The 12,885-nt window shown below is 45.2% G+C and overlaps 1 protein-coding gene across 5 annotated transcripts in view; it reads right to left on the reverse strand.

Annotated features, from left to right (window-relative positions):
• LOC146365448 (AT-rich interactive domain-containing protein 1B-like) overlaps positions 1-12,885 on the reverse strand; it is a 156,832-nt gene that overhangs the window by 126,211 nt on the left and 17,736 nt on the right. For all 5 annotated transcript variants that reach the window (XM_084915787.1, XM_084915789.1, XM_084915788.1 and 2 more), the window contains exon 2: positions 6,939-7,142. In XM_084915787.1, coding sequence (XP_084771913.1) covers positions 6,939-7,142 — 204 coding nt within the window. The remainder of the gene's footprint in view (positions 1-6,938; positions 7,143-12,885) is intronic.

The following is a 12,885-nucleotide window of genomic DNA, read 5'->3' on the forward strand; positions in this document are numbered from 1 at the left end:
GCTCCTTCCCCCTCTGTCTGTGTCTCTACATGGAGACAGAAGGAAACAGTGACTGGAGTCCTTACAACGATAGTTCTGCCTTCAGTTCAGACTGGCTAACTCTGATGTGACACCTGTGGAGTATTTGGCTCACAGTTACCGCCTGTGCTGTCCACGTGCACGTCACTTTAACTGACTGACCTCTGAGCACGTCCGCGCTTAATAAATTGCTAGTTAAGATTCCCGTCACGACGTGAGAACTTGCAGTTCTGCAGCTCTTTCATCAGTTTGAGATGTTTTCAGTCAAAAATACTAAAACAGCGGGGGGTGTAAGTATGAATGTATTAGCCGAAAAATCATTTTTCACCCTGGCACTAATGGATCGCTTAAAGTATTATCTGTGTTAGGTCGTTTTCACAGCAGACATTCTGACTTGTCATACGAGGACAGGCGTTATTAATGACAATCCTGGATTTTCCTCCCGTTTCCAGCAGTCTGAGAGCGAGCACAAAGCCACCCTGAACATTAATTACACACAGGTGAGTTTGATATGTGAAGAACGTCAATAAACTCACAGTAAAGAAATAAACTAAGCTGCGGAAACTTCAACTGATTTCACTTGAAATGAACAGTTCAGGAAATTCCACAAATATTTTGTATGTTTCTGCTAATGTTTCATCCCCAGCATGTCCAAGCTCTTTAATCTAAATGATATTTCTAATGTTAAAACATAATTATTGTTGTTGTCTGTGAATTATGATAATAGAGTATTTTAAAAAGCACAAATAAACAGTAAAACACTTTATTATTTTTGATTAAGATAACAAATTACAGTTATTTGCGTCCTGAACAGAAAAAAAATTGTTTCGTTGTTGAAATGAATTTCTGACTTCTCAGACAAGTCCAGCATCTTACCTCACATTAAGCAGGAAAACCTGAATTAAGTTCAGTAAATTTAGTAGTTTAAACCAAAAAACATGAAACAAACGATAAATAATCGACTCTGAGGCCTTGAAATAAAATCAGAGTCGGCCTTCATACTGACACTTTCCTGCGTTGAATTAAAGTCTTCTCGGGCCTATTCTTCCAAAGTCCGTAGCGTCATCTGTGCGAGTTACTGCGCCTGGCAACGTTATCCCAAAACATACGAATCATTTAAAGCCATAAAACCTCCAAATCTGCAGCTCTATTATTATTTTGTTCTTCATCACTGCTGAGTGATGGAGGATGCTACCTGGCTAGCTACTTGACTAGCTGCCATTACCCAGCATGCCGTTCAGCAGTGTAATTCTGTAAACGTGCAGTTATTACTGCTGGTTACTACAGATGATTACAGTGTTTGCTCTTCTGTGCAATATTAATCGTTGTGTTACATTAATAGAAGACAAATGATCATAAGCTTGAGTGAGCGTTGGGGACAAAACATAGAAAATAAATATTTTCTCATTAATTATAATGGATGCATCAGGCTCGCAGGGGGCTGGAGCCCATCCAGGTCTGAGGTGGGGGGCACCGAGAGGCGAGCAACCACTCACTCTCCACGAGCGCGTCCTCGGACAGTGGGAGTAAGCTGCAGTACCACAACTGAAGGCCCCACGCGGGATTCAAACCCATGCATTGTCACATAATTAGGATACCACCTACAGCCCCGCCCACTGATCCAACCCCCCGTCCTAACGAGGACTCGAACGCCGCGTGATCGATCCAGTATGAACACAAAGCTTTGTCTTAGCATGCTGTGTTTGCAGACGCTTGCAAAGACCTGATGCGTTAGCAGCAGTGGATAATCGCCTCTGGCCTGTGCTCAGTTGGCACTTTGCTGCCTCGCTCTTTTAAGCAGGAAAATTAAAAACAGTCTTCACATCCTCTGCAAACTCTTCACCCACTTTCCTCCTCCCTGCACGTGAACTGAACTCAGGCCTGCAGCGCGAGTGTGCAGGCACCTTTGTAAAGAGCTGCATCCAACACTTGTTGGGGTGTGTTGTCATTATTATAACACACTGTGTCATATTAACTCGATGTGTGTTTGTTCTGTTAAACTCATCAGGCTGTATTTCAATTGTATGTGAAATGAGATTTGACGACCGTCATCGTAGCACATACAGGAGAGCACAGAGAGCCATGTGAACTTTGCTGGCAGAGTGTGGGAGTTCTTATTTTTTAATTTAAAAAGAGAGTAATAAATGCTGCCTTTCTTTAACATAAAACAGTGTGCGTTTTAAGTATTTCTCATTTACATTAACTTAATCAAATGGAGGATGCAAATGAAGAAATATGTCGTATTAAATGAAAATATCTGAGTTGGCTTTATACTGCAGGAAGGCTTTTTTTTATTTTATGGGTTTACAGTGCAGTGATTTAATTCCAATAAATGCTCGAATGTCTACAAGTATTTATAAAATGAAATTAAATGCAGTTGCTTCACATTAGCTTTGTGGTTTCAGCTGTTTTTAGAAGCGCTGTAGGACACACTGTTGTATAAACGTGACAAATGAAGCGAACTAAAGCGGAGACGCGCCGTATCTGGATGTTGCTTAATATTTAGGAATGTGCACAGCTGTTGTCCAGATGAAAGAAATGCAGCCAAGCTTTTTAAAGAACACTGATGCATTATTGTTCTCCTTCTTCTCTCTGATGATTTCTGTGCAAAGACGAGGCCCAAAAAATTATCTCTGCAAAGTGAGCGTGGTGATAAAAGCTATAAAAAGCCCTGAAAGACAGACTGTTTGTGTGGAGCTGCTGTGGTGTATGCGTGCTGAACAGGTGGCGGGTCAGCCACATTTCCACTTGACTTTAAATGCTTGGCTTCTATTAAGTTGGCCCAGTGTGTAAGGAACAAACAGCCAGCACTGGTAATGGTTTCTGCCTGACCCGCTGACACTTTCACCCCTCGCACGCGCTCCTGCCTTCTTCTCTTTCACTCTCTCTCTCTTTCATTTCCCAGGATATTTTTTTCTCCTGCTCGTTCTCCCACCACATCACCCCTCCCCTCTTTTCACATCAAACACTAATGTTTCCTTCAAATTCCTTTTCCTCTCCATCTGCCAACTTTGACATCACAGGAAATTACGCTTAGAATTGGCTAAACAGTTTTCTTTTTCCGTTCCTTTCCTCGTTTCGACTTCATTCCACTTCCACCAAGCGGACGTATTTTTTTCCTGTCATCCCCAAGACACCCGCCCCCTTCTTCTACTTCCTCCTTCCTCCCCTCCTTCTTCTGCTGATATATTTGTCCTGGCTCCCATCACTCCACGCACACCTCCTTCGCTGCTTTACATGCGCGCTCCGTCTCTCGGTCTCTCTAACACAAACTGTCTCACACGCATGCAGACACAGCATGACACTAACTACACCTAATGCAAGTTCTAGGCTTATTTGCTGGAGGCTCGTTGGGGTTGAGAGGATGTTTTTTCCTTCTCTCTGAGACATCAACATTGAGACTGGCGTCTGTGCGCGCCTCCCGTGGCTGGATTAAGGAAGACGAGAGGAGAATTTAATTGGTGAAATGCATTGTTAACAACGTGCTGGTGTGTGTACGTGCACGCACAATTGCATCGGCATGCCGGCACATATCCGAGACGGAGGTAACTCCTGACATCAGGCTTCGTGGCCTGAACAGGTAATCGAGGTCACACGGAAACACCGACTCGTCTCCAAACGCACCGAGTGGGTTTGCACTGATAACCTTCCATTAGTGAAAAAACAGATTAAAGATGAGTCAAGATGTTTACATGAATTTTCAGAGAAGGGTTTGTATATGCTTTTAGCTTCTCACCTCTGTCCCCACATAAGCTTTTAATGTGTGTGTGTGTGTGTGTGTGTGTGTGTGTGTGTGTGCAGCGTGTAGGTGTAAGTGTGTTTAAATGTCGCTGTGCAAATATGACACCTTTTTAATTGCATCTGTATAGCAAATGCAAACACACATAAACATATAGTTACATATGCATCAAAATTACTACTACTAACAGAAATAACAACACCGACTTATTAATCAGCTGTAATTTTAACAGCAAATTTTTCATTTTTGTCATAATTTCAGCTTCTAAATTATTTTAGATTTATTAGATTTATATTTATTTGTTAGATTATCGCAGACTAAAGTTGATTCAGTAGCTAAAAAATAAATTATAAAGTTTGTTTACAAACACATCGACTCCTCTCTTCCCAACACGCGGCTTCATGAGAAACAGGAAGCGTTTCCTGGGGAACATCAAATGTGCTCATCAAACTTCCTACACCAGGAGCTTATTTCTGATTGGATCACTTCCAAATTCATCCCGCCCTCTGCACAGCTTCATCAGATGTGATTGGAGCTCGTCTCTGTAAAACGTTTTCATCTCGTTTTTATTCAGTGTCAATAAATTTCATTACGGTTTTTGTCCTCGTCCGTTAGTTTTTATTCAAGCAATGATTGTTTTGGTCAGAAAAAGAAAACTATGATGAAACAAAATTATCGCCGTAATTAGTGGAAATCTAACCGTGCACAGGAGGACACTGTTTTCACTCATTGACATGTGAATTAATGAATTTGGGGGAAGATGGGGGGATTTGAACTGTCCAAGAGCGACCTGTGCTTTCACGCTGCGAGTACCACAGATTAGATTCCAGTAACATCACCAGTAATCAAACCATTATGTGTCAAATTATGACAAAATGGTTAATTACGTGAGCCTTACGCAAAGGATAGAGGTGAGCCCTTACACATATCCAATAACTGCAGAGGATGAAATATACATATTACTGTGGAGTTCATATTTAAGACGAATGGGGCTTAATTTTTTCGCAGAGTTTAATCATAATAATGAAAGAAAGTCAAAGAAGACCCTTTAGTCTGCTGTTAAAACCCCCGACACACACACACAGTCGCTCAAGTCCCAGGGAAATCACAGAGATAGACCAACGCAGATCTTTGTTGACGTCACGTTGCCTGGCAACAACCCAGCATGCTTGGCTGTGACAAGCCGAGGTCTCAGCCCCGAAGTGCGATGCATCATGGGGGATTGTGTGCGCTACGTCTTACATCACCCACAATCCCCCTCGCTGACGCAGCTGTAGTCAGGACTGCTGTTCGCAGCTGATCCCGAGGTTAGGAAAGAGGGCGTGCCGAGAGATGCAATCACGTCCATCATCAATGCAATTCACGCATCTTTTGATTTTTAATTACCACTCGCTGTATATGTTCCAGTACACATTTTTTTTTACCCCTCCCTGCTCCTCTGTGATCAAACCCCTGACCGCCTTTCTGTAGGTGAGGCTCATTACGCTCATCTGAGAGAGTGGAATTAAACCTCCTCCTCCAAACTCATTACTGTGAGCTAGATTTCACCAGCAGCAGATAGGCAATGCAGCGGTGCTGCTTTTAAAGCCAGAGCCAGATAATTAGAAACTTTAGAAGCACAGTTCCCATGGCTATAGCCAGAGCGAACAACTAATTCTATTTGAACTAATTACATTCCATAATGCTAGGCAGTGATTGCTACCCCAACCACAGCCTCCCATATGTAATCCAGCAGAGGGTTTCATCACAAAACACAACCGGGGATGTATTTTTCTGTGTGTCATTGGCTGTATGTTATTACGCATTGGCATCACACCCCCGCTCCCTCATAGCTATTTGCATTTCATGCTACAAAACTCCTCCCGGGCCTCGATGAGACCAAGTCTCGCAGTGCTGACGCTAACCTCCCAGGACAGCACCGCCTCAGTGCGAGAGCTCCCAAAACACAATAAAAAAGATAGAAATCGATGCCTCGATGTATCGTTTTATCAGAATTTATTACCCCTAACCGCCTTTCTCTGGATTTAGACAAATGAGAGCAGCTCCCACAACCTGAGTGGATCAACAGTAAACAGACATTTTTAATGTTTTCAAATGACACATTTTCATTCCATAATAGGAAAGATAGGTCGGAGAATGTGTGTGAACGTGTGTGTGCAGGACCATCTCCTCTGCTGCTGCCTGTACGCACATTGCACAATATTTTTAGACAATACAGGAAGTCTGCCTGTTAGTCAATATGTGTTTCTCCCCTTCTCTCTCTCTCTCTCTCTTTTTATACTCTCTTGCTATGTGTGGAAGCTCGCTCGCCCAGTGAGAGGTGTTCAAGTCCAGACCAACAGACCAGGCAGACTAAATATAGCCGGCAGTGACAGCAGGGAACACTGTGCTCCCCCCTCTCTCGCTGTGGTGCTCGGCACTGCTGCTTCACTACAAACTACACTGATGAATTTAAACTGCTATCTGCACGCACACACACGCACGCACACGCACGCACACGCACCGAAGAAGTTCACTTTCTGCCAAAACTGTGGCACACACGTATCATTCACACAAACGCAAAGATAAAAGGGACGCAGATTAATACACACACACACACACACACACCATACCAGTCCAAATGGGATTTACTTAAGACTCAATAAAGCAGACAGAAGCACTATTGTCTCCAACACAGACCTATTGTGCTGCACAGAGACTGTGACGTGGGCCGACCGCGCTGCGTCTGTTTACTACACAGAGAGCATTCCACACACACACACACACACGCCTCCAAAAGTAAATAGAGATGCACAACAAAGTGCACAAATGCACCATCAAACAAGCATTAAGAAAGGACTGGCTTGCACGCACACGCTCACACACACAGCATCAAACCCATCTCGCTCCAGTGGGAGTCTAACGGGAACTGAGTGATGAACAGGAGTGACACCACCACATGCCAGGGTGTGAGATGCGCTGCCTGGTATTTTAGGCTGCGTCTCAAATTGAACATGCCAAGCCTTCAGGGGGAAATCGTTGGATAATGTTCGTGCGAGAAGCAAATGTCCCATTGCAATATCGCTTATAAAGGCAGCTGCGATATCTGGAACGGCACTGCAGAGAGGGCCCACCTATTCGCGATGCACGCCGGAGGACGAACGCGGGTGCAAAGATGCAGTGCTCCGGTTTGTTTGCGTACCTGCTGCTGAGGATACTGCATCCCACCCATGCCCATTTGACCCCTCCCCTGTAGGCTCATCGGGTATCGATGCGGGGGAGGCGATGCGTAGGGCTGGCTGGGGGGATAGGGTCCGGCCCCCGGCTGCTGCGGGGCGGAGTAGGGATTGTTGGCCATGCCGTACAGCTGCGAGCGCTTCATAGCCATGAAGTCCATGGAGGAAACCTGCAGGGGAGAGGAGAGGGGTTATTAATGCATAGTCAGCATTTGGTTTTTGGCTAATACTTCATTCATGACAGTGCATTGTAATTGCCCGAGAGGCATTCAAATTAATTCATCCGCTATCTGCCAAGTTGGAACCCCTAACTGAAGTCCACTTAGTGCACCACTCCAAACCACAGCCATCGCTGATTTATTTCATAATTGCACAACAAGTGAAAGCTTTAAATTAATGTCAACAGATCATAAATGAACAACAAATGGAATTAAATAAGCAAAGATGTGTATTGAATAGCTATTTGGAGCAAAACTCTGCTGGAAAAGAGCCAAAATAAAATGATTTAATTAAAACCTAAAAGCTCGTATCTTTTTTTTAATGTCTCGGAGGCTTTTACAAGTGTTGTAAATGTTGTTTAAAGCAACAGGAGGCAACGGCAATAAAAACCTATGGCTGCGTTCCTGCAACCAGAGCCCCGCGGTGCCAATAACCACCGTACGACTCGTGCTATACGGCTGCTTACAGCAAACTGGCAGATAAAGCGATAGTTATTCTATTACTGCAGTCGAGTTTATGTACTTCCGAGTTTAAGTAAAGGTTGTGGGTGCAGGGGCGTGGATCCAAGCTTTTGTGACGGGTCATTTCAAACTCGCAAGCTCGAATCCCAGGAGGGAATTCAGAGCAGCAAAGCAGTCGGGACCTGCTCTCCAAAGCCACACCTGGAGAGCTCGCTTCCCGTACGAGCACAGAGGAAAACCAAAGCCAGGACAGAGAATGTGTCAAGGGTAATTTATTCCATTGTAAGTACTTCAGAGCCCTTTTACGGGTTGTTTGGGGTCCCAGTGAGCCATTGGAAAATTCCGGTACAGTGCATCAGGCTAATGCTAATCCGTCACCCGCAGCGGCGTGTTTGTCTGTCTGCTGGGCAGATAATGCAGACTTCTTCTATCTTCCCTCTTCTTCTCTTTTGTCTGCGCCGCGTAGGATCATGAGTGATTTATGACACTTTGTTCCTACTGTGCGTCTCTCTCACACACACACACACACACACTTTCACTTCTCCTCTCTCATTTCCAACTAACCGCCACCGACCCCCCCGCACCACCTCCTCTTTCTCTTCCACCACCAGCTCCCTCCTCAGTTCCCTCCCTTCTCCCCAACTCAATATCACCTCGTCTAGAGCGGAGGAGAAATTGCCGCTGCCTCATATTGCCAGGCTAATATCAAGAAGACATGTCAGGGGATGGGAGCACTTTATTCAGCAGGTTATGTGGACAGTTATGGCGGTCCAGCGTTAAAGCGGTCGCGCCTACTGAGGCGTGCACGTGGAATAGTTTGGAGGGGAGAGAGAGAGGGTGATAAAACTGTGTTTGGGCGTGGAAAGAGGGAGCGAGAAAGTTATTTCACAGCAGGTGTGTGAGGAGAGGGGGCTTTCCTGCAAAGGTCTGCATCGCCGGATTTGTAACAGTATAATAATGAACTGCAGACACTCGCTGCCCTTTGCTTTTCTTCCTCCGTGCATGAAAAAACGAAGTGAATCATCCCCCGTGTGAGGGAGGAGGAAGTCACCGAGTGCACCAGCAGAAAGGATCGACAATGAAACATTTAAGCAGAAGAGGAAACGCGACATCTAATCTGACAAAATGATTGCCAGCATTAAACTGAAGAACATTAGGGAAGAATTAAAGTTATGAACCATTGTGAGGAGAACAAGTTTTAAGATGTTTCTGATAGAAAAATCTTTTTTTTACTGACAGACGGAGCGTTTTCAGAGAAAAGTTTGACTCATCGTATTGTATGCTTTTTCTTCTTATTGCTCAAAGAGACAATAAAGAGCATGACTGAGTGAGCTGCTCAGAATACTACAATACTGCTAAAGCAGAGTTAGCTCTAATATACAGAGTTAAACCAGTTGAACATCAAAGGGGAGATTTGTTGCGAGTATTTTGTTGATATGCTCAAACTGATGCCGGTCATATGTTTCAAATAATGGAGCGGAGGGCAGCGCATGACCCGCTCGAATGTTTGCACACCCACAGCACACACACAGCACTAAGCGATGAAACGTCCTCGAGTTTCTGAAAAATCCAGGGCACTGTGCCACCCGTGATATGGGACACACACACACACACCCTCCCCAACTCCATCCAGTTCACCAATCCAGCTCAAGAGGTCCTCAGTTTGCCAAAAACGCTGAGCGCAACACAAATAAATCCCCCACACGCCGCTGCCAAGTGTGCACGCGTACAAAAAACATTAAATGCTGCACTTACAAAAGGTACTGAGGATGGAAAATAACCTCAGAGTTTTTGGAAGCGGAGAAGTGGACACTCGATTATACACACACGTGCACATAATCCACGGCTTCAGAGGACACTGCGCTGGTTTGCACCTTCATATCTGCTCATAACTGTGGACATAAACACTGTGCAGCTCTGCACCTTCAAAATGTGTCTTTTTACAATTATTTGTATTTTGTATTTGATGATGACGGGTGCAGACGTTAGTCCTGATTAGGGTCTAATTCCTGCCTCGCAAGCCCACTGCAGGTCCTTGAAGAGAGGCCAGGGCGACAGTGGACTCAGGAGGCCCACTTCCACTCGCCGGATCTTGCAAACTCTTTCACTTTCTGCCATCTTGGCTTGTGAACTTGGGGAGTGAGTCTGCATTTTATAGCCAAAATTAAGTAAAAAATTCTCTTTTTACCTGATTTAAGTAAAAAATTCTCTTTTTACCTGATTTTTGTTTCCCGTGAGGCCAAAAATCAGACGTGAAATTAAAATCTGATTACTGGCCGAGCCCTCCTCACCTCGTTATAAGGACGACACGTCTCCATAAGAGTTAGGCCTCCCTGTGAGCAGGGCTGGGAGCACAGACTCACACACAGACTCACACAGACTCCGTGGCAGATTCTGCTGATGGCTCTTTGTGTTCTCACTGCATCGCTCTCATCTCTCTCCAACTTCCTCACACACTTTGGGGGAGATCTTAAATAAAACAGCCACAATCAAATTATATCAGGTACCTCGGTCCACCTTCGACGCACGGCGTTACCACAGGCAAAGAAAGAAAGAAAGAGTATTTTTCCACCTCCCCAAACGGAGCCTCAAATCTGCTCTCATGACAGGTTCCGCTAAATGAGATTTCAGCCCACTGCAGCCTTTTCCTAGAGATATGCCCACGATTCCCCTCACACCACCAGGCACAAAAAATGACAACCATTCCTGACAAATTGAAACGTTATTTTTTTTCCCTTCCCGGAGAGAAATGACTTTACTTAGGAAAAAAATTATGAAAATGACACGAAGTGAATCTTGTTTGTGCCAGGAGGGACAGCAGATAAAAAACTAGAGGGAATACACAGAAATGGGTTTTTATTTTCTTCAAATGTGTTTTTCACTTTTGTTCATCTGGGCATGCCATTCAATGGAGGAGGGGGAGGAGGCACGGGAGACAATAGTAATTCAACTGCTAAATTTAAAATTCAATTTATGAACTCCTCTCCAGCGCTGCGACTCTCGTGAGCTTTTTAGTTTTTTTTATTTTTTTTATTTTATTTTGCAAAACAAAGCCATTAAAACAGAACATGGGTGAAATTACTGTGGGGTGAAACCTGCTAAATTGCTTTTCTGAGCTCAATCGACAACATTTTTATGTTGCGAAAATGATTTTACTCCTTCTTGCTTTAATGTGCTAAGTTGTTAATCAGAAAGAGACAAAACGCTCGACACAAAAGCCTCGGATATGTGGATTATGAGACACACACTGGGATCAAACGAACATAAAACAATATTAGTAAACGGTTATTATTCCAGTCCCATTTCAAATGGAGGAATTATTGGGAAAAACTGGTCCATTTATCTGCCGCGGTGAGCGAGTGTGCACGCACGCCCGAACAGGTCCACGCAGCCGTGGCTCGTCCTCACCTGAGAAACAAACTACAGAGGAAAAAATACGCTTTCCTATTCAGCAGGTGCAGGAACGCTCCTGACACTCGCCTTCAGGGCTGCAGAGTTTCCACTAATATCTCCACTAAGGCAGTTTCCATCCAAGCAACAGTGGAGCAGAATGTGTTTCCTCGTATGATGTTCTTTATGGTCTACAAGCTGCTTTATTGAGACACAGCAACTTGTGAAATTATCTGACCATCAAAGAGCAATTCGCTGAACTATTACGATCCTTGTATCACCTGGCGGTTTAACGTTTTCTCGAGCAACACATTCCTGCAGGTTGGATGGGAGCGTTTCATTTCAGGCCCAGTGCACTGGGGGCTGCAGTGTGTGCTGTCAGGGTAAAGGCCTATTTGGCTGGAAAATCAGCGCCATGTGAAAACTGTAAAAAATTGCACCTGTATGAAAATCATTGATTATTGTCTCTTTGTGTTGGGAGGACTTGTGCAGAGCAGCAGCTTTAATTCCTGTGTAATGAAAGCGTTTTAGCCTGTGTGTATTTGTGAGGAGCAACAAATAAGGATAATTATTGTCAACGGATCCTCTTTATCCTCTGCGCCGCGCCGGCCTCCGGAGAATCAACGCGCTGCAGCCAGAGCCGGTTGGTCTGCTGGGACAATCAGCCTCGTCTTTTATGTTATTTATTTGCACCGTGCAGCAGAGCGCTCTCCAGCTCCTATTACACTGCGGGGCCCAGCGTTGCCCAGGCCTCCAGAACAAAGCTCCGCATTTCAGGCTTGAAACCCAGCGCGCTTTGGGCCTACTGCTGCACACAGAAAATAAAATGGAAAGGGTGGAAAAAGAAAAGATGGAGGCGGAAAGACAAGAAGAGAGACTGCAGCAGTGGGCGAGTGCAGATCGAGTTCCATATTAATGTGTGCAAATTCCCCCGCTCCTGCTGACTAAGATTAGAAAAATTAATTTCATGGATGCAGAGACAATACTGATGTCATCAAGCGGAGAGGAGAGGAGCAGCACGCCGTTAACTCCTCCCTGCCCGGGCTCCACGAGGAGCACATCAGCCTTTAATATCAGTTTATCGCCTCGTTTCGATGCCAGATCGAAGGAAACACTGACAACAAAACGCCACACTTAGCCTTGACATTTCTTTCTTATCAATTCATCTCATCCTGAAAGCAGAACTGCGGCTGAGCGGCGTGCGCGCTGGCATTCCCGTGTGTGTGTCGCATCGCTTAGAAATTCACTGAATTATGTCCTGAAACACAATCTCATCCTGCATCTCAGCACGCACGCCTTGTTAGTAAAAAGTCTCATAACGAATGACAGTGTGAAGAGCAGTACTGGTCCGCGGGGAGCTAGGTAGAGCCAAATTGCGTTTCCTCAGCCCAATATGCCTGTACGGCACAGGCAGCTAGGCGTGAAGGCTGGCTAGCGATGAGAGGCATGAAATTGTCTGAGGAGAGAGAGGTGCAGGGCGCGACAGCCGTAGAGGAGGCGAGGGAAACGTATACACGCACGGTGGATGTTTCCCAACGGTGCCGTGAGTCGAGGAAGAAAAGCAGACAAAGAGAAGCCAGATAAGAGGTTGTTGTTATGAGGCCGACCGGTGGGCTTTTGTGTTTGGGGCAGCGCGCATAATAGCTCTCTCTCCTCGGAGCGGGCGATCGGTGCGCCCTCCACGATTGACACCAATATTTACACCACGCACACGCACGCACGCGTCAGAGCGCTCAAAACAAACCCACCCCCTCCCGCGTGCTTCGGGAAAAGTTGCAGAGTGTTGTGTTTGTCACGGTCGGCACAAAGACGTCATTAACAGAAGGGGGAGGAGGGGAATGGA

Source organism: Perissodus microlepis, chromosome 19, assembly GCF_051167445.1.
Source record: "Perissodus microlepis isolate ML-2025 ecotype Zambia chromosome 19, ASM5116744v1, whole genome shotgun sequence".
Lineage (NCBI taxonomy): Eukaryota > Metazoa > Chordata > Actinopteri > Cichliformes > Cichlidae > Perissodus > Perissodus microlepis.